This window comes from Solanum lycopersicum, chromosome 9 (assembly GCF_036512215.1).
Source record: "Solanum lycopersicum chromosome 9, SLM_r2.1".
In the NCBI taxonomy this organism is placed as follows: domain Eukaryota; kingdom Viridiplantae; phylum Streptophyta; class Magnoliopsida; order Solanales; family Solanaceae; genus Solanum; species Solanum lycopersicum.
This window is the reverse complement of record NC_090808.1, coordinates 14788109-14811769: the sequence shown is the minus strand read 5'-3', so window position 1 is coordinate 14811769 and position 23661 is coordinate 14788109. Positions and strand designations below refer to the sequence as shown.

Here is a 23661-nt window from a genome sequence, read left to right as displayed (position 1 = left end):
CAAGTCTCTTCTTTTATAAATTGATTCCTTTAAAGGACCTTGACTGATGCAACCTCCTTTGTTCTCAACTTGTGAACTTGACGATCTAATATCTGAATCGGGATCTCTTCATAGGATAAGCTATCCTTAATACCAATATTTTCAGTTGGTAAAATCAATTAGGGATCACCCATGCACTTCCTCAACATAGAGATATGAAATACCTGATGAACCACTGTTAACTCATGTGGTAGCTCCAACTCATAAGCTACATTGACAATTCTGTTGGATACTCTATAAGGTCCAATATACAGAGGACTAAGTTTCCCCTTCTTAGCAAACCTCATAACACCCCTCATGGTTGAAATCATCAAGTATAACCAATCATCAACATCAAACTCCAATGATCTTCTCCTAATATCTGAGTAGGATTTTTACGACTTCGTGTTGTTTTCAATCTCTCTTGAATGACCTTCACCTTCTCCTTTGCTTGGTGAACTAGATTTGGTCCTATCAAACCTGCTTCGCCAACTTTAAACCACCCATTGGGAGATCTGCATCTTCTCCCATAAAGAGCTTCATATGGAGCCATTAGGATGCTAGAATGATAATTGTTGTTGTAAGCGAATTCAATCATAGCTAGCTGATCATCACAATTCCCCTTGAAATCAATCACAGAAGTTGTCAACAGATCTTCTAAGGTTTGGATAGTATTCTTTGCTTGCCCATCTATCAGAGGATGGAAAGGATGCTTAAGTTCACCCTTGAACTGGAAAAAATTATTGAACTATGCATTTAACTGTGCGTCTCTATATGAAATGATCGAAACTTGGACTCCATGTAGTCTCACCACCTCCTTAATGTATAACTTTGTGTAATCCTCTGCCGAAGAGTACTCTTTACTAGCAAAAAGTGAGTTGATTTTATCATTCTATCAAAAATCACCCAAATTGAATCATGTTGTCTTCGAAACCTTAGCAAGCCTGTGATAAAGTCCATTTTAATCATCTTAAACTTTAATTCCAGAAGTTCTATATTTTGAGCCAACCCTCCAGGTCTTTGGTGTTTTACTTTCACTTGCTGGCAATTCGGGCACTTGGCAACAAACTCAACAATGTCGTTCTTTATATCTTCCCACCAATATACCTCTCTGAATTCGCGTTACATCTTCATGGAACCCGGATGAATGGAATATCTGGAGCTATGAGCTTCCTCCATGATTCTCTCTTGGAGTTCATCTTCCAAGGTACACACTATCTACCTTAATTCTTTAGCACACCATCTCCACCTTGCTCAAAACCTAATACTCTTTGCTTATGAACATTTGCATTCTAAACAAGCAAAATGGTATCTTGGTGTTGTTTTTGTTTCACCTCTGGCACTAGTGATGATTCATACCCGCTGGTCACCACTATTTGTCCTTTTGTGGAATCCATACGTCTGACTCCTAAGCATGCAAGTCTGTGCACATCTTTGGCTAACTCCCTCTTTTCCTTCTCAATATGGGTGGTACTTCCCATGGATAACATTCTTGAAGCATCAACAACCAGATTAACCTTACCTAGGTGGTAAATAATACTCATGTCATAATCCTTTAGTAATTCTAATCACCACCTCTGTATGAAATTTATCTCTCTCTAGGTGAACATATATTGTAGGCTCTTGTGATCAGTGAAAATATCAACATGAACTCCATTAAAATAGTGACACCATATTTTAAAGGCAAAAACAACCGCCGCCAACTCTAAGTCATGAGTTGGATAACTTTTCTCATGAAATTTCAACTTTCTAGAGGCATAAGCTATAATCTTACCATTCTGCATTAATACACAGCCCAAACAAACTCTAGATGCATCACAATACACCACAAAACCTTGAGTACTTTCTGGTAAGGTCAAGACTGGGGCAATAGTCAACCTCTTCTTTAACACCTGAAAACTTTTCACACAAGCTTCAAACAATTGAAACTTAAAATTTCTAAGTCAACTTGGTCAAAGGAGACGATATAGATGAAAATCCTTCAACAAACCTTATATAGTAGCTGGACAAACCCAAGAAATTTCTTATATTAGTTGGAGACGTGGGTCTAGGCCAACTCTAAATTGTTTCTATCTTTTGGGTATCAACTTCAATCTCATCACCAAAAAATATGAGGCCCAACATTGCCATAGAATTAAGACAAAACTCACACTTTGAGAACTTAGTAGATAACTCTTTATCTTTCAAAGTCTAAAGAACTATTCTGAGATGACTAGCACGATCTTCTTCATTCCATGAATAGATTAGTATGTCAGAAATAAAGACGATAACAAACATATCTAAATAAGGTTTGAAGACTTTTTTCATAAGGTCTATGAACACGGCTGATGCATTAGTTAAACCAAATGACATGGCCAAAAACTCATAATGCCCATATGTGGTTCTAAAAGTTGTCTTCGAAATATCACATTCTCTAACTTTCAGCTAATGGTAGACAAATCTGAGGTCTATTTTTGAAAAATAGGTGGCACCCTCAAGATGATCGAAAATATCATCTATCCTTGGAAGAGGATATTTATTATTGATTGTTACCTTATTCAATTGATGGTAGTCTATACACATCCTAAGGGAGCCATCATTCTTTTTTAAAAAGAAGACTAGAGTGCCCCAAGGTGAGACACTTGGTCTAGTGAAACCTTATCTCACAGGTCTTTCAACTATTCTTTCAACTCTTTTAACTTTGCTGGTGCCATTCTTTATTGTGGAATGGAGATAGGAAGAGTATATGGAATAAGGTTAATGTAAAAGTCTATTTCTCTCTCAGGAGGCGCTTCGGGTAGATCATCATGAAAGACTCTGGAAACTCCTTTACTATAGAAATTGATTGAAGGGAAGGTACCTCAGCAGTTGAGTCATTTACTCGTACTAAGAGATAGATACTTCTCTTTGAAACTAACTTTTCTCACCTTAATGAATGAAATGAAATGACCCTTAGGCATTGATAAACTACTACTCCACTCTATAACAGGCTCATTAGGAATCTGAAACTTGACAACTCGAGTTCTATAATATATTGATGCATAACATGCATGAAGCAAGTCCATACCCAAAATTATATGAAAATCTACCATGTCAAACTCCACTAGGTCATCCATGGTGTTCTTGTGATTGACGGAAACAAGACAATCATGATAGACTCTTTTCGTTAGAATAGACTACCCAACAGGTGTAGAAACACAAATGGGTTCACAAAGTTTCTCACGAAGAATCTCAAACTTATTTGCAACATAAGGAGTTACAAATGACAAACTTGCTTTTGGGTCTAGAAAAAAATAAATATCAAAATTAAAGAATTTGACCATACCAGTGACAACATCTGGAGAGTTCTCTTGCTCTTGGCGAATAGTGATTGCATAGAGGTCGTTTGCCCCTCCTCCAATACCGGAAGTGGATCCTCTAGGTGCTTCCATATCTGGTGGAGGAACTGATGATCATTGGGCTTTTTTTCGTGGATTTCCACTACCCTGCGTGTTCTTAGGGCACTTCCTCATGAAGTGACCCCTGACCACACCTACCTCCCTATGCCACACTTCCTTGAGACTGTGTTGGTCTTGTTATTATGTTCTGCGAATTCTTCCATGAGTATTTTTATTACCATTCCGTCTTGATTTTCGTATGTTTTTTCGTCTACTGCAAATTCTTCTTTATTCATCATAATCTATGTATTATATTATGCTGTAACTCATATTCAAGACAATCTAATTCTAATTTTAACATGGATATATCTTTTCTTTGTGCTAGTAGTGATTTATTACATACTCCTGCTAATATGTTTTCTTCTAATCTTCTTTTTCTATGTTGTAATTCTTGTTCCTTTTCAGCCATTTTTTCCATTATTTCTTCTATTAATTGTTGTTTATAGATTTCTCTGTTCATACTGTTTTTTCAAATAGCAGACATATTTATATTCTGTTTTTGAAATTATGTTTATCAATTGATCTTTTCTATCATTATCTATTTTGACTAGTTGTGATAGTTCATATTCTATATATAAAGATCTTAATTTTTTCCATATTTTTCTTACCTTTTTATCTATCTTAGTTCTTTTTATTTTAGTATTTTTATTTTTATTCATCATAACCTTTTATATAATATTTTAAAAAGCTTACTTAATTTATCTGGATATCTAATCTTTTTTAACCTGTAATTTCTACCATATCGCCTTAGCCAATATTCAGTCATATTTAATCTCCAATATCTAAATCATCATATAAATCGTATATGTCATAATAAAGTTCATCTTGTATACTTTGTATGGTTAACTTAGTCCAACCTTGGGTTGTTATTTCTATTATATCATATGTTAATAATTTATTATAAATTTCTCTTTTTATATCAGTATTCAAATTTTTTAATATATAGAGTAGTAATATCTTATAATCAACATTATCGTCTAATAGGTATGTTTCCATTTTTATTATTTTCATTTTTCACTAAAATTTTATTCCTTCCAACCTCTTAATAAATTATACTTGTTTATTATGCAAAAATAATAATTTAATAATCATCTCATCTGGTCACTACTACAGCTTTCTTCTTTGATTAGTTATCCTAACAGCGCCTCAACTTTGTTTACTCCCCTAAACGGCCTTCTCTGCCTACCGGTTTCAACCTTAGGATGGCATAGTCTGGGCATACTTATTCGAAGAATATTTCTGTAGCAAACTTTCTAAAGATGGTTATTATAACATTATTCAAACATGATAAACAATTATAATTAACAAGAGATTTTCAGGAATAAATTAATTTAGCTACTCATGAATATAAAATGGTATACCTGTTTTTGTAGATCTTCCGACATAGTTGGTTTGTTCTCCATAATTATTTAATTAACTAGCTCTGATACCAATTTGGGGGTGGAAGCGTAAAGAGAGAGTATTCAGAAAGAAGAGAGATGTAAGGATGAAGGTGTGTTTTATTTATGAGGCAAGCTCCTCTATTTATACACATAAATTACACCGTCATACTATTTACTTTACATAATTGGCCAACAAACTTTTTACATGATTGGCCGACAAACTATTTACTTTACGACTTTTGTACATTTGGCTTTTTTCAGCCGACGCAAGACGACAAAAATAAAAAGACTCTCACTTTATACATATGGCTGATATTCAGCCAACAATAATAATAATAATAATTTTTTTTATCTTCTTTTTCTTAGTCTATTCCAGTTGTACTCCGGGGACATAGTTATCTTCGCCATTGCATTTTTAACATAGATGGTCTGGATACTTTTGTCCAATTAGTTTGCAGTATCTGGTCATCAAGTCTTGAGAAATGAAATTTTTTCTGATAGCCCTTGTTGTAGGTGTTTGTTCTGGCTTCAGTAGACTTAATATCCATTGTCGTACTTCTTCCATATCTGCTACTCTTATGTCTTTACAATTGGAGTATATCATTGTTTGATCTCTGTTGTAATAACTCCAAATTGCATTTTCATTTAGGTAGTTGTTTGATAACTCATTTAATATAGTAGCTATCCCAATAGTCCTTTTGTTTGCATAAAAATCTGGGATATCCACCCTCTGTATCTCTTCTTGTGTATCTATTTTTTCTGGTATTATCATATCTCTAGTTAAACCTATCTTAATAACTTGTATTGTAGGTTTAATTTCTTCATATAGTATCTCTGTTGTTGCTGAGTAGAACTTTATATAAAATAAAGTTCCTTTTGTTATTCTTTTATATTGCAGAAATGCCTTATGTAGCTCAGGTATTTTAGCTACTTCGTCTCCTGTAATAGTATATACTGTGCTTATAAGTCCGTAATTGTAGCAAGTTGCTACTAGGTTCGGATTCGTTCCTGGTTGTGCAATTAGTTTATTGTATCCTTGTAGATGTTGGGTTATGTAGTCTTGTTCAGGGTTTCTCGTATTTTTGGCTTTAGGGTTTTTGTTTAGAAAAGTCTGTACTTTGTATATGTTTTCTATATACATTCTGGTAATGTGGTTATATGCTTGTTTATCTGAATCTAGGCTGGCTTTGTAGTATTTACCTGTGGTGGTATGAATATATCTTTCTGGGTACCTTGAGGAGTATATGGTTTTGAGAATAACTTATTCAAGTTTGTATTTGTGTATTTTATTTTAGTCTCCTCCTTTTTTGTAGATTGTCCTGCTGTAGATGTGCTGGCTGTAGCTGCATTTAAACAAATGTTATGGGTTTTTTGGAGTATCCCATCGTCTCCTTGTAGCTCTGGAATTTTTGTGTCTTCCGATCAACATAGCTCCGCATATTTATAGTCATGCTGCTGACTTTTAGTTTTCAAATTTTGTAATTCTTTATTCATACTATCTACTTTCGTAGAAAGTGTAGTAATAGCTTTGAGTATTTCTTCTGTTGTATCTGGTTCAGTTTGTGTTCCTTTTTCTTGATAGGTAATCTGCAACAAGATTTTCATTAGTTTTTATAATTTCAATTGTAAATGTAAAATTTAATATATTCAATACTAATCTCCTTATTTCTTTTGTTGTAACTGAATCATCTAGCTTTTTTGTTATCCACCATTTTACTTGTGTGTTATCTGTTCTTACAATAAATTTATTGTAAACTATATATGGCTCAAATGCTAACAAACATTTATATAATGCAAATAATTCCTTTCTATTTATTTCCCATTTTGCTTGTGCCTCAGTATATGATCCTGAGCAATACCTGCAATGGTGTTCTACCTTTTCTTTGTCATATTTATATTTTAATACTCCTCCGTAACTGTGGTCACTTGAATCTGTTTCAATTATATATGTGAAAGTTCTATTTTCATCAGGAAAATATAATTTTGGTAATTTTTTGCATAATTTTTTAATATTTTTTATGTGCTCTTTATCTTTATTGTCAAAATGATATTCAATATCTTTTTTGAGTTTTTTGTATAATGGTTTTAAATGTTCTGCTAATTTTGGTATATATTCTCTTACTTGATTTACTAATCCTAAAAATGATTGTAATTTCTTTTTTGTATCTATATTTTCATCAATAGTGATAATTTTTTGTACTATGTGAGTTTGCATTTTTATTCCATTTTTATCTATTTGTATCCCTAGAAATTCTATCTGTGGTTTCATAATTTCTGCTTTACTTTTACTTAAACTTATACCCGAGTGTTTAATTATGTGTATAAATTTTTCTAATAATTTTATATGTTAATCTTGTGTTTTGGAGTATAATAATATATCATCTATATATATGATACAATTTTCTAATTGGTTAAAATAGTTATCCATAAAATGTTGGTATCTACCTGGTGCATTTTTATATCCAAACGGTAATACATTCCATTCATAAAATCCTTGTGGCACTGTGAATGCTGTTAATTGTTTAGATTCTTCTTCTAGTTTTAGGTGGTAAAATCCTGATTTACAGCCAAATTTACTAAAATAATTATATCCTTGTATTTGTCTTATTTTAAGTATTTTATTAGGTATTGGGTAGTTATATGTTTTAGTTTTAGCATTTAGATTTCTGTAATCTATAACCATTCTACTTTTACCTCTTTTTTGTTCACTGTGTTTTATTACTATAAATGCTGGGCTTGTATGTTTACTATTACTTTCTTGTATGTAATTTTTTTTCTAGTAATTCATTTATATGTACTTTAAATTCTTGTAAATCATCAAAGTTATATTTTAATGGTTTTTGTGTTATTATACTATTTTCATCTATTAGTTCAATCTTTACTTTTGTTTTATGTTTTTCCCATCCTTGTAATGGGTCTTCATTATATAGTTGTTCTAGCTGTTCATTGATTATTTTAACTTTGTCTATTGCAAATATAATGATTTCTAGTTGTGATATTTGTTTTTCACTTATATTTTCCATTTCCTGGTTTATTTTTTCACTACCTCTAATCCATTCTATAGATTTTCGTTGTTTATTTTTTACTCTTTTTGCTCCTATTTTATAGCCACATGGCGTAGTAAGCCACCAATGTGTTTTTGTTATTATGTGAGGGTAAAATTTATCTAAAAATGGCATTCCTAATAACATATCTTTTGTGGTAAATTCAAAATTATACATTTCTTCTATTGTTAGTATCTTATCCCATATTTGTATTTTTATATTTTTTGCTTTATATTTGATCATACTTCCTTCATTGTTAAATCCTGTTACTACCATAGGTGTTTTTAATTTTTCCCATTTATCTTTTGGTAAGCAATTATTATGTGAGGGTAAATATAATTGCTTACCAAAAGATAAATGGGAAAAATTAAAAACACCTATGGTAGTAACAGGATTTAACAATGAAGGAAGTATGATCAAATATAAAGCAAAAAATATAAAAATACAAATATGGGATAAGATACTAACAATAGAAGAAATGTATAATTTTGAATTTACCACAAAAGATATGTTATTAGGAATGCCATTTTTAGATAAATTTTACCCTCACATAATAACAAAAACACATTGGTGGCTTACTACACCATGTGGCTATAAAATAGGAGCAAAAAGAGTAAAAAATAAACAACGAAAATCTATAGAATGGATTAGAGGTAGTGAAAAAATAAACCAGGAAATGGAAAATATAAGTGAAAAACAAATATCACAACTAGAAATCATTATATTTGCAATAGACAAAGTTAAAATAATCAATGAACAGCTAGAACAACTATATAATGAAGACCCATTACAAGGATGGGAAAAACATAAAACAAAAGTAAAGATTGAACTAATAGATGAAAATAGTATAATAACACAAAAACCATTAAAATATAACTTTGATGATTTACAAGAATTTAAAGTACATATAAATGAATTACTAGAAAAAAAATTACATACAAGAAAGTAATAGTAAACATACAAGCCCAGCATTTATAGTAATAAAACACAGTGAACAAAAAAGAGGTAAAAGTAGAATGGTTATAGATTACAGAAATCTAAATGCTAAAACTAAAACATATAACTACCCAATACCTAATAAAATACAGGCCCTTTTTATTTATGAAATTGTGGCCGATTCATACCACATTTTTGCTGCCTAAACTCATTCCCCATTTTAATTTTCTTGCTTGTATACTCTTATCTGTCCCTCAACTTCTCCTCTTAAACCTGCTGCACATAAACCACCAATATTGATATGTATATATTATCACCATTGCTTCCCTACACTCTTTGTTTTGATGCATGACCCAATCCAACAACAAACAAGCTCATTATGCTCCTCATATCCATAACCATTTTCGGAGCATAGCGGGACAACTGGGTGAACTTTAACCCATACTCATGCACACTCAAAGAGTCCTTTTTCAGTTTAAGGAACTCCTTGTACCTTAGCCTCTTTCAATCCTCATGAAAAGAAACGCCCTAAGAAATCTTCTTCAAAGCAGGACCGACTCGGATGTGCTGCATCCTCATCTCTTTCCTGTTTCCTCCATTCGAACCAAGTCCTAGCCACATTCTTCAGTTTATATGCAGTTAGCTCAACTCTTTCAGCATCAATGATATGCCTCACAACAAAAGCTTCTTCAGCTGCTCAACTAAATTTACCAGATCCTAAGTAGTGCTCAAATTGGTTTGTTACCACTTGGCATAGCATCCTGATATCCTCACAGAACTTTGCGTTGGTAATTTCCCCTTGAGGTTGCACTTCAGGTGCAATAGGTAACTCTGATTCCTCAACATTCCTCATAGCTAGAAAACCTTTTGTTGTTCTTCGTGCAGGCATGGTTATATGAAACATGCGCAAACACAAATTAGAGAGAGACTTTAAGAGATAAACTCTAACGCACAAAAAGGAATATGAAAGAAGTGAGAAATTCCTAAATGTTGCAGCGTACTAATTATAGATGTGACGTTTCACACCGATAACTAGGACTCTACAGACACGACTTCATAGACTCCTTAGGAAACTTAATCTCTGTGCTTTAATACCAAGTTTGTCACGCCCCGATCCTCCACCCTAGACATGGACGAGACTCAATGACCATTGAAGGACTTGAGCAGACGCTTGACCAGGATATTTTAACCCATCAAAATATGTAACTCAATACGAGAAACATTCTTATAAATTAACTTGAAATAAATAATTTGGACAAAATGACACTTAATTCTTATAGCAAAACATCTACAGTACAACGAAGACACTTAAAACTAAAACATCTGACTGTCTATGAAGCCTCTATAATACCACGATGGATGTCAAGACAAACCCCACAACATCCTATAAAATAATGACCGAAAGTAATAAATATGTTTCCTCTAGAATGGAAAGAGGCTCACCACTAACTCTAAGTGATTATCTCTATCACCGAGGCACTGGATGATGCTGATACTGGTTATCTATGTCTGCATCATGATACAATGTAGGCAACCTGGCATCAGTACATTGAATATACGAGTATGGGAGTTGAAATGTTAACAACAACTTAAGCTTGAAAGAGAGTAAGAAGGAACACTTACTTTGGCTCTTGTCAACTAATAAATAACTTGACTAATATAAAGCAACAAGACATATGCTACATAATAAAGCAGGTAAAATAATGTAAACACTTAGTTCGTTAAAGAAAATATAATAAAAACTCAACTCAACTTTACTTATATATATATATATATATATATATATATATAATGTGGAAGATTCTCTAAACGTAAACCACCGCTATGAGCCTAAGTGGTGATACAATGTCTTGCCCATGCTGCCAGAACTGTCCTATATTTAATTTGTCGTTGCATAGAACTATTTAACTTTGCGGATCCACTATCTTAACTTACGCAATCATCTAAAAAGTATTGTATGTTAACATCCATGATGGCTACATGGTTTTCTTGGAGACTTGAGTTAATATGAACCCTCATCCCCACATCGGTGCTTAATACTACTCCCAGAATATTTTTAGCTCATGCATTTAAATACAACTTCCTGTTTTAGGTTTAGATAATTGCTTAACATACATCTTTAAAAAGGCTCTCTTGAAATCAATGTTCCCTTTTCTTGCTCAAAACTCTTTTTAAAATATTAGTTTTCTGTTATTATTAATGTGAAAACATTTATAAACTCTTAGGGTAGACTTAGTTCCCTTATAGGTTTTGAGATATCAACTCAAGTCTTTACACTTTACTTAGATTGAAACTTTAGTCTTAAATCACCTCTTAGAAATACTTAGGTTGCTTATATATTCTTTGAAGGAAGAACATCAACTTTTTGCTCTTTACTTAACAACTCTTTTATCTTTACTTAACTTGAAACTTTTTACTTAAAACAACTCTTAAAACTTTTATAAAGACTCTTGAAAACCTTTAAGAACTTTGCTTTGGACTTGCTTCTTAACTTTAGAATTGACACTTAACTTTTTTGAAATTGATATGAAATTTCCTTGAATTAAATTATGAATTTATGGTTATGATTCATGTTTTTGATGATTTCTAGATATTTAGAAATCATTTGAAGTAATTCGAATCACTAGAGAGTCTTAGTACACCTTAAAAGGACTAAAATAGGATAAACTTCGAAAACTGGGCAAAAAACTCCATTTAATCACATCTGAGGCACGTTGCGCCAGGCCTCAAGTTCAGAGGTATCATTTTGGCACACTGCAGGCATGCTGCCCAGGCCCTCAGCCGTAGATAGGGTGCACCACTCCTGGTGCTTTCGAGGTGTAGCTGATGAGTACCTTAAATGCCCAATAGATCCAATTAAAAAAAACTAAAATTATGAATCAAATAACAATGGGCATTCAAATAAAATCTACCAATTCAAATTCGACAAGATTCTTCAAGAACTCACTTCTTAACATGTAAACAATTCTAAACAACTGAATTGAATCAAGTTTGGTGTGTGAGTGAACTAACCCAAAATAAAAGATCTCGCATACTTTTATAGGGATTACCCCTGATGAATTCCACTCGCAAATCCTTGGTGTGCTTGGCGATTTTTTGACTTTTCTCCTTTTGCTTCTTCTTTTCTCTCTTGTCCAAGCCTTAAGTGTGACTTTTATTTTCTAATATGAATTAAAACTTGTTTTTACCCCAAATAAATCTCTAAAATGAAATAGGAAATTAATTCGTGAAAAGACTAGTTTTGCCCTTCCACAATTCCTGATTGGGATTTTCTTTACCTCAACTGTTCAACTTCCGATAGGCATATCTCCCTTATACGATATCGAAAATGCAAAAACTCGGCGACGTTGGAAAGATATATCCAAGGTGATTTTTAAGAATATCAAGAACTATACCTAACTCATCTTTATGAAGGAGTTATAGCCGTTCGCAAATGACCAAAATTCACTTTCTTATCTTACGCAATTTTCCAGATTTTTCCTTCTCTTTCCAAAAATAAATATATTTATTTTCTTAGCTTGTTCCTACCTAATTCAAAATTTTTTAGATGTTACAAAATGTTAGATTTAAGAATATTAAATGATTGAATCAAGAATGACTTATACTTAAAAAGGGGTATTCCTTTTAAGGAAGCAGACAAAGAGAAGCTAGCTAGCGGTATATAGTGTCTTTGAATGAGTCATCACATGAACTTTGTATTTGACTCTTGATGTGTTTGTGTTATCTAGTTCTCAAATTCTGAACCATTTATAAACTGAAATTGATTTATGTATCCTAGCAGCACTTTATATAGAAGGGTTGAGAAGCGGTGCTCTTTCCATGTTCCCTCCAATAAACCATTTTCATGTTGTTATCTCTCATTGTCTTAGGGTGATTGTGAGATTTTCCCCCCCGATAAGATCCTCTCTTTTGTCTTCTTATGGTGCTTGCGAAGGTTTTCAATGATAAGATTCTCTCCTTTTTCCTTTTTCTATTATCTTTGTTTTATGGTGCTAGGGTTCCCTTATAAGTCTCTTTTTATGTTGAAGATTAATTGTCTACACAAAACATATTGAATCTAATATTCTCAAAGTGTTAATTAGAAAGTTATTTGCTAAATAGAACCATAATCTTATCAACAACAATACTGGAACTATAGAAGCCAAATAAAAAAATACCCCATCTCTTACAAATAATAAATATTAATTTTTTTGATGGTATGACTGAACCCAAAAGGGTTGCCAATGTATCATTAGAGATCAGGATGAGCATAGTTCAAACGTTCAAAGAGTGGACTTTTTCTTATTGATTGGTTTTTTATTTCCTTGGGATGAGGGACCTTCATCTTCCCAACCATAAAATGCCAACTGCATTTTGTCACTGTATGTTAAAATGCATTAGATGTAGTATCTTTTAACTATATTTGTATTAATAATTATCCCTATGATTTTTTCCTCTACATCAGTAAGGTCTGTTGTTCCTTTGGACAATACTTCCTTGATAAGATATGGACCTAGCTAATTTGGAGCAAATTTTCGCTTGGATTTTTTCTTGTACAGAAGAATGCAATTCAAGACAAGTTGGCCTACTTAAAAATGTCTTGTGTGTACCCTTTTGTTGAATACACGAGCCATACTTTCTTGATAAATCTACTAAACAAATGTCCACCAATCCTTTTTTCATCTATTAATGTCAATTGATATAATCGACTTTTAACCCATTCAATATCCTCAATTTTAGCTTCCACAATTCGATCGGAGAGATTAAATTTAAACTTATGCCAGTGTTATCACCTTGATTTCATACACGATAAAGTAAGTGGTTGCACCAATCAAAGTGTGTGTTGTCATACGATAACCCTTATATGTGAAAGGTAAATTTTCATGCAATTTTTTGATGCCTTGAACCATCTTTCCGGGATATTTTTGATGTTTTTGATGGCATCTTCCCACGACTTCATTCGCTTTTGACCGGTATGGGGTAGAATTGTGATGCATTATTCTGAATTGGTATATAGATTTGCAGTGTTGTATGTGATGTTAAATCTTGGGGGTACCAAAGTGTCAAATGATGATAGAATGGACAAAATCCGTAACTGCCATCTTAATATCTATTTTTAAAGTGACTTCCTCCACACATTTGGTGAAGAAATAAATTGCAACCAAAATATATTGATGTCCTTTTAAAGGTTTTGTTTCAATTTGTCCGATGACATCCACTCCCAGTACATCGAAGGTCCAAAGGAGTGAACATAGGGTGTAACTCTATGGGATGTGAATGAATTAAATTACCTTGACATTGATGATCTTTTTTCTCAAAGCAAAAGCAATCCAATTTCATCGTAAGCCATTAATACCCTACTCAAAGTATCTTTTATATCAACGCCATATCCATTCATGTGTGATCCACATATCTCATAATGTATTTTGATTCATGATTTTCTCGTCTTCTTCAACATCCATACATCACAAAAAAATTAAATTTAGCGTTTGTTTATGTTAAATTTCCCGCTAAAAAGAAATCACTAGCAAGGCGCCTAATAGTTCTTTTCTAGCTTCCATTAGCATCTTCTTGATATTTTTTGTCTGCAAGAAGGTTCTTTATATCTAGCTAGGTACCATGTCTCACCATGTGGTTCTACTTCAATTGTTTTAAAATCGTAGTTTTGTTCACGAACCTGAATTTCCCAAGGAGTGATGCAAGTATTTCTAGGATATGGAAGCATTGAGGGCAAAGTAGCAAGGACATAAGTTAAATCATTAAGAAACTAGGGTATATATCTATACTCGGTGAACTTAAGCATTATGCTTAGGTATTTCGCACATTGTTTGTATGGAACAATCTTGAGGTCTTTAGGTTTTCATTCGCCTTGAGATAGACGAATAAGCAAATCGAAATCTGCCACCACAATAAATTCTTGTACTTCAAAATCTATTTTCATATTTAGACTCATGATCCATGCTTCGTTATTTGTTGTGTCATTTGAATAGAAGAAATAAAATCAAGATTTTGCTGGGTAGTGTTGCCCTGTGGGCTATATGAGAATCGCCCTAGTTCTTGCCCCTTTTGTGTTATCTATTCCATAAAAGTATAATTCACATTGTGAACAACTAATTTTTTGCGTATTAATTAAAGGGATCAATTTTGATTGAATTGAGCTACTTTGAATCAAATTTTAACAACCTAATCAATTTTAAATGTAGTCCAATAACTATGACTCAAATTTTAATCTCCACGGTTAAGATTTTTTTATCCAATGATTATTTTGACCCTTTCATAATATAAAACACCTCAAAAATAAGATTTCGGCCCTATTATTTTTAAAAAAAATTCCGTTCTCCCCTTTTTTTCCAACCTATCTTGCAGAAAAATCTAAAACTAATAATCACTTTCTTTTTAGATTAATGGAGTTCATGTCATTCCCATTATATACCCCTTACGTAAACGTATATAGATCTTAAATGACTATTTTGATATAAGTTTCATGTCAAAATTTCATCGAACAATTTTTTAGTGGTTTTTTTTGTGACCTCCATTTACCCAGAAACTATATCAATCTTCTCATCCTCTCATCCCGTTTTCAAACTCGTCAATATCAAAAAAATTTAAATCATAGAAATTATTTTAGTGCAGGATTATGACTATTTTTGTCAGATTTTTCTTTAAAGTTTTAGTTTGCTAGTCTGTTTGAATTGTATTATTTTTTAAAATCATTTATTTTTATCTTTTATTTATTTTATAGTGTTTGATCTTCAAAATATATTAGATGTTATAGTTTTGTGTTAGTTAGCTGATTTACTTTTTAATATTGGGTCTTTTTGTTCATTATTTATAGTTTATTATAGTTACTTTATTTATAGATGAAATACAATATCGATTTATTATTTTTATTTAATTAATTTCTATAATTTGTTTCCTGTTATTTTACCAAGGTTCGATAGAAATTTTCCTTTTGAAATCAATTATGAAAAAATAAAGTTAGAAAGTTAAGTAACCAATTTAAGATTATTTTCTATGATGCAATTGACATTGGATAACACGTGCGATGCACGTGACCAGGAACTAGTATATATATATATATATATATATATATATATATATATATATATATATATATATATATATATATATATATTTTGTGTGTGTGTGTGTGTGTGCGCGCGCGCGCGTGTGTGTAAAAGAGAACTCTAAGCACAGTCAAGCGGCGCCACCAGAAACGAGGATTTCCTTTTAATTTATTTTAGTTCCAAAAGTAGCATTTTCCTTTCATGAAAAGTTGTGAATTTTATGAAGAGTTGTCACTTTTATGAAAAGTTGGTCATTTTATGAAAGGTTATAACATTTTCGAAGGGTTGTAACTTTTCCAAGGAGTTATAATCTTTCTGAAACTGACCTTCCTATCTGCCAAGATTGGAGTAGGATTTGTGTCCACAATACTCTTACCATACCTCACCTATGACATTACAATGGAATGCTCATTTGTATGTGGAACATTTTTAATTTTAGTAATTTAAAATCCCTTTTGTTAGAAAACTAATATCGTGAATATGATTAATTTGGACTACCATATGATGTTTCAAGTTTTTCACTTCCAAATTATTTTAGTGTAGCAAAATGAGACATAGCATGTAATCTGTATCACAAATAATATGCATAAAACCACTCTATTTTAATCTAATTACTTTTGTTCCATTCATTGCTATAAATTAACAACATTCAAAAGAAAGCATTTGACCCTAGACTTTTAAGCATTACCCTTGAATCATTTTGTTTATTTATCTTAAAATTGAACTTACGTTTTTTTGGTCCTTCAAACGTTAAAATAACCTTAGGTATAGGTACTGGGGTCTTTTGATAGAGTGTTTAAGAATAGAATTGGATAAAGTATATAACTAATGTTGACATTAGTTATGCTACAATTTTTTCTTATCTATAGCTATCTTATTTCCCAAGAAACTGCTCAATCCTCCTTTTCCTGATTGATTGAAAGTAGCAAGGAAAGACATGAAAAAAAAATTATTAGCTCAACATGCAACAAACCAAAGAGAAAGAGTAGTAAAGGAAATACGAGTAGCAGTCTCATGTCAAAAGGAATCAAGAAAGAAACTCTTCTAAGATTGCGGTTACACATTCCAAATTTCATCATAAGACCTAAGTATTAAATTTTCTTTGTTAAGAAAGATCAGTGGTTAGGTATATTAAGGGTGGTTTTATTTTTACTCATGCTTATCCATAAGTTAATAGTTATTGTATAGTTGATATCATAGTTTTTCTATATATGTGATAATGCTGGATATGAAATATAATTTTCTACATTAGTTATGAACCCTATAATATTGCATATGTTGTATTTAACTAATTCATGTAGTAGATTTTCTCATTATATCTTACTGAATGACTCTCAAGTGTCTTCTAATTTGTGGTCTATAGTATTCAATAAATGATTTTTGAAGTGTTGGTAACACTTAGTTCATTTAGTTTTTTCATAAAGAAAGATATTTTGAGTAAATTTAATTTTTATTGAAGGATGAAGTCCAACTCATGGTTTCCGTGAGCTTAGAAACTATACATTTGCTATCGATTGATCTAGATTTATTCCTGATAGGCTAATATTTTTTTTTGCTTTTAATACTATGTGAAAACAAGACACATACTTTCGCTTTATTTCCATGCCTTTGTATCGTGATGGTTCTCCTATAAGATGGAAGGGGATCTATAAATTCAGAAAAGTCTTAAAATTTTACAACAATAATATTGATGAACTTATTACATAATATACATATTTGGGAGAAAATAAAATAAAAAATTTCCACATCCCCCTTAAGAGTACACTAAAAATTCTTTCATATCTTTTATATTGGAGGTATTCAACCATAAAGTTATGTTATTTTATTGTGATCCACAATAAATACTTGAAGTTAAATATGGGAGTTGGTTGAATTGAAAGACTGTGTATGCCTATACTGTATTTATAACCTTTTCACTCATACATTATATATGATAACTTAGACTTTCCTATTAACCGTAGGAAAGAGTTGACGACATATATCTTACGAGAATTATATGTTCATAGAATGTTGCTTGAATACACAACTGCAATGAAAATGTAGAAGAGAATTTATATACTTTGTTCAACAAAAAGACATCAACAAAACAAATACAGAATTCTAGGAAAAAGACATGTAGCTTAAAAAAATCATGGTGTGAATTAGATCAAAGGGAATATGCTACTAAATCTCGATCAAATTTTTGAAGTACCAGAAACATCTCATAATACATATTTTCTAGGTTTATATATAAGAGAATTATCATAGATTTTCATTAATTTTTTTCACAGAAATATTTTCCTGTCTCTTCAATAGTAATTCTTTTGCTTTTATGTGGGATTATACTTTTTGATTATCTCTTCCCAAATGTTATTTCTTAATACATTGATTTTTAAATTTTTCTTTTGAATATCAAAATCATAAAACTAAATTTATATTTTTCCATATTATCTTTGGGTACTAACAAAATTTTAAAACCTAAGTTTAGCCCGCGCGAAGTGAGGGTAGATTACCTAGTTAATGAATAAGAGAAAATAAGACTTGCTAAAGGGAATTATAGTCTTTTTCAATTAATCTTCTCTTGGAAGAATAAAAAAATAAAAATATATAGGGGTCCCCTTGGGTGGTACATTGGCATGACAAAGGGCCTTATACACACAGTGACACTTAAGTTTTCAAGAAATAGGCGGGTGATTCATCTTCTCAACCTATTTAACACCTCCTTTTTCTTTCATTTGACAGAGCTATCAAACCGCAAAGACAATCTATCTACAATTGGTTTGTGGAATACCAACAAGGATTCTCTCTGTGAGAATGTCCACAAACATGCTGAGTTACTAATACCCAAGAAAAAGCATTTTTTAAATCTACCCGAGTATCCATGCATAGAAAGAATACTTACTCCAATCTCTCTAGCCGCCTCATTTACATAACATCCATCTTTTCTCTTGTGAGTCACAGTCCACATTTTCCCTCTATCATCAGTTCTCCCTTTGCCTTATAAAATTTTCAAAGTAAAATGTTAGCATAATGAATTAAGAACATATTCATCTAAGCACATCATATTAAACAACCATTTCAGCTTTTCTACAACAAAATTCTTCATATCTTTGGAATGAGGAGTTTGGTTCTGTCAAAACCGGATACAGATTCCTCTTGCAATGTTTCTATAGGTTAAAGAAGAACAATATGAACTATTAAATTCAGGGAAAAATTAACTTTAGGTGTCAAATGTGTACGTTGAGTCGTCAAGAGCACTACAATTCTCTTTTTTCGTTGTGGTCTCAACAAAGGGAAACTAGAATGACAGTTTGTCACGACCCGACTCAACACGCTGGACGTGGCCGACACTCGAAGTCTATTTTTAATCACCAAGCAAACCCTCATTCAGGGTAACTAAAAGAGGAAGACTAACTTTAGCATGTAAAAACTTAATCTCAACTTTAAAAAGCTTCAAGTTAAAAGATTAACTATGAATAAAAATAATATATATTCACCTCCCATTCAATAGGTAATTTAAGTCTTTAAAATATTTAACAAAATAAATGAATAATATATACTTTTCAACTATACTAACTATCTATGAAGCCTCCAACTAATAAAGATGCAAGTCGGGACAAGACCCATGACATCCTAAAAACTAATATAACTGGAAGGTAAATGAAATCCTCCTTAATAAAGGAGGCTCACCATAACTAACTCAAACTCTAAGATGTATCAACGAAGCTCCTATTGATGATCTTTAATATATGTGTGTGAATCATCAAAATATGCAGTCCAAATGACTCATTACGTGGAATGTAAGAGCATGTAAGGGGAATTATAAATCATAAACATAAGCTTGAACTTAATAAAAATGAAACATACTTACGTCTTTTCAAACTTGTTCAACTCAAATATACTCAAAACTACTCAACTTACTAAACTCAAGAGTACTCAAGCATAATATAATCAACTAAGATATTAGATTCTCAACTTTGAAGATATGATAGTCGACTGAATGAAGCAGATATCAACTAAAGATACTCAACTTAAGGTACTCAACTCGAAATAGTCAATTCCGGATACGTAACTCAACTCATTTCAATATAAAGCAGTTTAAAACAAGTGCAAATAAAGAAATATTGTTTAAAACATGATGTCAACTCATCATCAGAATATCATAAAAGACATACCATGCTCCCTTTCAATGTTTACTTGTTCAATGCATGAATGAAGTCTCATAACCCTTCATACCAAGAACAACCCATTCACAAACCATACAATTACTACTACGGGAGTTTCTCTAACCGACAACCACCACTATGAACCTAAGTAGTAATACAACATCTTGCCCACACTGCCAGAACTATCCTATACTTTGTCGTCATATAGAACGCTTAACTTAGTTGATCCACAAACTTAACTTAAGTGATCATCTAAAAAGTATGACCCTTTGATACCAATGATGGCTACATGGTTAATGGAGTCTTGAGTTAATATACACTTGTATTCCATATCGGTGCTCAATACTACTCCTAAAAATATACTAGCTCATGGCGTTTTAAAAACAATTTCTTTCTTTGGTTTGAGATAATTACGCAAAGGTTCTCTTGGAAACGATGTTACCTTTCCTTCTCAAATGTAATTTTTTTAAAAACTCTTTGGGAATACATATTACCCATATACTTCATTGAATAAATGACTTCAATCTTTACTCGTTACTCTTTAATCAACTTGATCTTTAAGTCTTTAAAACAAAGTGAAAATGTTTTTGAAAGACTTTTGAGAACTTTATAAACTTTATTTTAACTTGCTATTAACTTCTAGACTTGACTCTTAACTTTCTTGACTTTGATCTTAACTTTCTTTGAATTGGATTATGGATTCAAGGTTCATAATCTCATTTTTAAGGATGATTTAATGATGTTCAACTTGGAAGTTCATGCGGAATTATATCATGAACTACTCAACTCAAGGACTCAAAGACACTTCTCATCTTAAGATTGTTCAACTCTAAGGAATTATGGGAATGAACAATTTAACTCAAGGACTTCATGGGTAACATATTATAGTCCCATGAGTAGAAATATAAATTCAAATGTGTTATAAACATATTCCTCAAGACTTAGAACTTGAAGATGTTATTCCTCTCAAAGATACTCAATTGGTGGAGTCCATGAAAAATTAAGGGTCATGAACAACTCGACTCAAAGGTCTACATACTACATGGAACACATGTATATGAATCTTCTAATTCACTTATTTACTTTCTCTAAACATAGTTCAAAGTAATAATGCATCTCAATGAATTCACAATAGAACCTAAAGGCTCTCTTGAACTCTTTCTTAAATGTGAATTATGAATTCAAGAGTCTTGGTTCATGACATGGAGGATCTCATAATTACAAGGTAGAGTCTTTAATATATTCTCTTCATTCTCATACTCACTTGCTCGAGCCTTGAAACAAGTTACTAGATGTCACGACCCGAGTCAACACCCTGGACATGGCCGGCACTTAAGAAACATTCCTGGTCCCCAAGTGACCCTCATCATGGTTGATTGCAAGTGGAAGACAAACTTAAGAATCAAAAGCTTAAAACGTAATAAAAATTATGAAACTCAATTACAATGCTTTAACTCAAATGGAAACTTTAAATAATCAAATTAATATATTCAACTCGCCATAAATAGGAAACTTTTGTCTTTACAACATTTAATAAAATAAATGAGTAAAACAGAATTCTTAACTAAATTGACTATCTATGAAGCTCAAACTGACATGGATGAAATTCGGGACAAGACCCACGACATCCTGACTAAACTGAAAAAGTAAATGAAATCCTCCGAAAGCAAGAAAGTTCACCATAGCTAACTCAAACTCTCAGATGTATCAATGAAGCTCATGTTGATGATCCTCCATAATGGTATCCGCATCATCAAAAGATGCAGGGCAGATGACTCAGTACGTGGAATGTACGAGCATGTAAGGGGAAATCTAAAGCATAAAACATAGGCTTGAACTTGATAAAAAGGAAAAATACTTACCTCTTTTAAATTAAAAACTTACTCAACTCAAGGAATACTCAAGGATACTCTAAACTACTCAACTCAGAAATACTCAATGATAAGACCCTAAACTCAAGCATTCGATACTCAACTCAAACATTAGATACTCAAATTCAAAGATATGATACTCGACTTAACGAAGCCCAAATTAATTCAAGATACTCAACTCAAAATACTCAACTCTTGATACTTAATTGAACTCATTTCAATATAAAGTAGTTTAAACAAGTGCAATATAAAGAAAAGTTGTTTACTCTCTGTATATAACAAGGATGCAACATAAATCTAAATGTATATGAAACTATAATTACATGTTGTATATAAAAATACAATAACTTTTGTGGGAGTTTCTCTAACCGACAACTATAACATAAGAGCTATAGTGATGATACAAGGATCTACCTCACACTGCTAGCGTATCTTATACCCGGCCAAAGGTATAGGACCTGAACTACTAAAGGATCCACTAGTCTATGTGAATAGGGTTCATCTAAAAAGCATGATCATTCTCTACCCATGATGGCTACATGGTTTATGAGGGCTATGAGTTATCTGAACTCTCCCCTATATCTGTGCTCAATACTACTCCCAAAATATACACACTCTTATATTTTAAAAACATAATTATTCCGTGATTTGAGATTAGTTCTCAAAACATAGTCTAAAAGCTCTCTTAGAAATCTCAGTTTCCTCTCTTCCTTTAATTAGAAAGCGATTACGCTTTTATGAAAACTAGCGTGAAACCTCTTTGCCGTTATTAATTAAATCTGTCAACATTTTAAATCTCTTTAGGAATACTTAGTCCCCATATAATTCTTTGAAGAACTGGCTTCAATTTTTACTGTTTACTCAACTTGAATTTTAAGTCTGTAAAACAAAGTGAAAACGTTTGTGAAAGACATTTGAAAACTTTACTAACTTCTCCGTGACTTGCTCTTGACTTCTAGACTTGAATCATAACTTTTTTTGAATTGCAGTATGGATTTAAGGTTTATGATATCATGTTTATGGATGATTTCATAATGTTCAACTTGGAGGGTTCATGCGAAATTATGAGCATGAACTACTCAACTTAAGGACTCAAAGACACTTCTCATCTCATGACTTTTCGATTTATAGGGTTCATGCAGAAGTATGGGCATGAACAATTCAACTCATGGAATCCATGGTAACATGTTATAGTCCCATAATTAAAAATATAATCTCAAAGGGAATTAGGAACTCAATACTCAAGACTTAGAACTTGAAAATACAACTTCTCTAAAAAATAATCAATTTGTGACGTCCATGCGGAATTTATGGGCATGACTCGACTCGAAGGTCGACATACCACATGGAACTCATGTATGTTAATCTTATCATTCTCTTGTTTGCTTCCACAAAACTTAATCAATGTTGGATCTCAAAGAATTCACAATTTAACTTAAATACTTTTTTGACTCTATACTTAACTTTCTCTTGAATGTAAATTATGAATTCATTAGTTATGGTTCATGATGTGAAGGATCTCAATACAAATATAGAAATTCGATAATTATGAATAAAACTTTAAAAAGAAACATGAACTCAAAAACTCAAAACCAACTTATCTCAACAATATTCAAATCTGGGGGTAGAATCCTAGATTATTCAATTATTGATCTGAATGTAGATGAAGGGCGTGAGGACGAACTAGTACAAAACTATACTAGCCTTATATACATAAAAAAACAAGAACTTGGATAATCTTGAAGAATATTCAAGAAGAACTTGATTAGAAGCCCTGAAATCCTAGATTGAAGGAAAAAAACC

The 23661-nt window shown here is 32.0% G+C and overlaps 1 protein-coding gene across 1 annotated transcript; it reads right to left on the bottom strand.

Annotated features, from left to right (window-relative positions):
* Nucleotides 1–349: 349 nt before the first annotated feature.
* On the bottom strand, nt 350–3428 carry LOC138338388 (uncharacterized). The gene is made up of 6 exons (XM_069289346.1): nt 3323–3428; nt 3178–3280; nt 2925–3021; nt 1793–1910; nt 1353–1540; nt 350–748 (listed from the first exon to the last, which is right to left on the bottom strand). Exons 1-6 carry the CDS (start codon nt 3426–3428, stop codon nt 350–352), a joined length of 1011 nt encoding a protein of 336 aa, XP_069145447.1.
* Nucleotides 3429–23661: the final 20233 nt, after the last annotated feature.

Excerpts from the sequence above, each read along its gene's own strand:
- LOC138338388 (XM_069289346.1), bottom strand. The coding sequence starts at position 3,428 with ATGGAAGCACCTAGAGGATCCACTTCCGGTATTGGAGGAGGGGCAAAC. Across the intron at positions 1,911-2,924 it reads ATTTCATTTCATTCATTAAG|GTGTTAAAGAAGAGGTTGAC; the intron begins GTGAGAAAAGTT and ends AAAAGTTTTCAG. Across the intron at positions 749-1,352 it reads AATCATCACTAGTGCCAGAG|TTCAAGGGTGAACTTAAGCA; the intron begins GTGAAACAAAAA and ends AATTTTTTCCAG.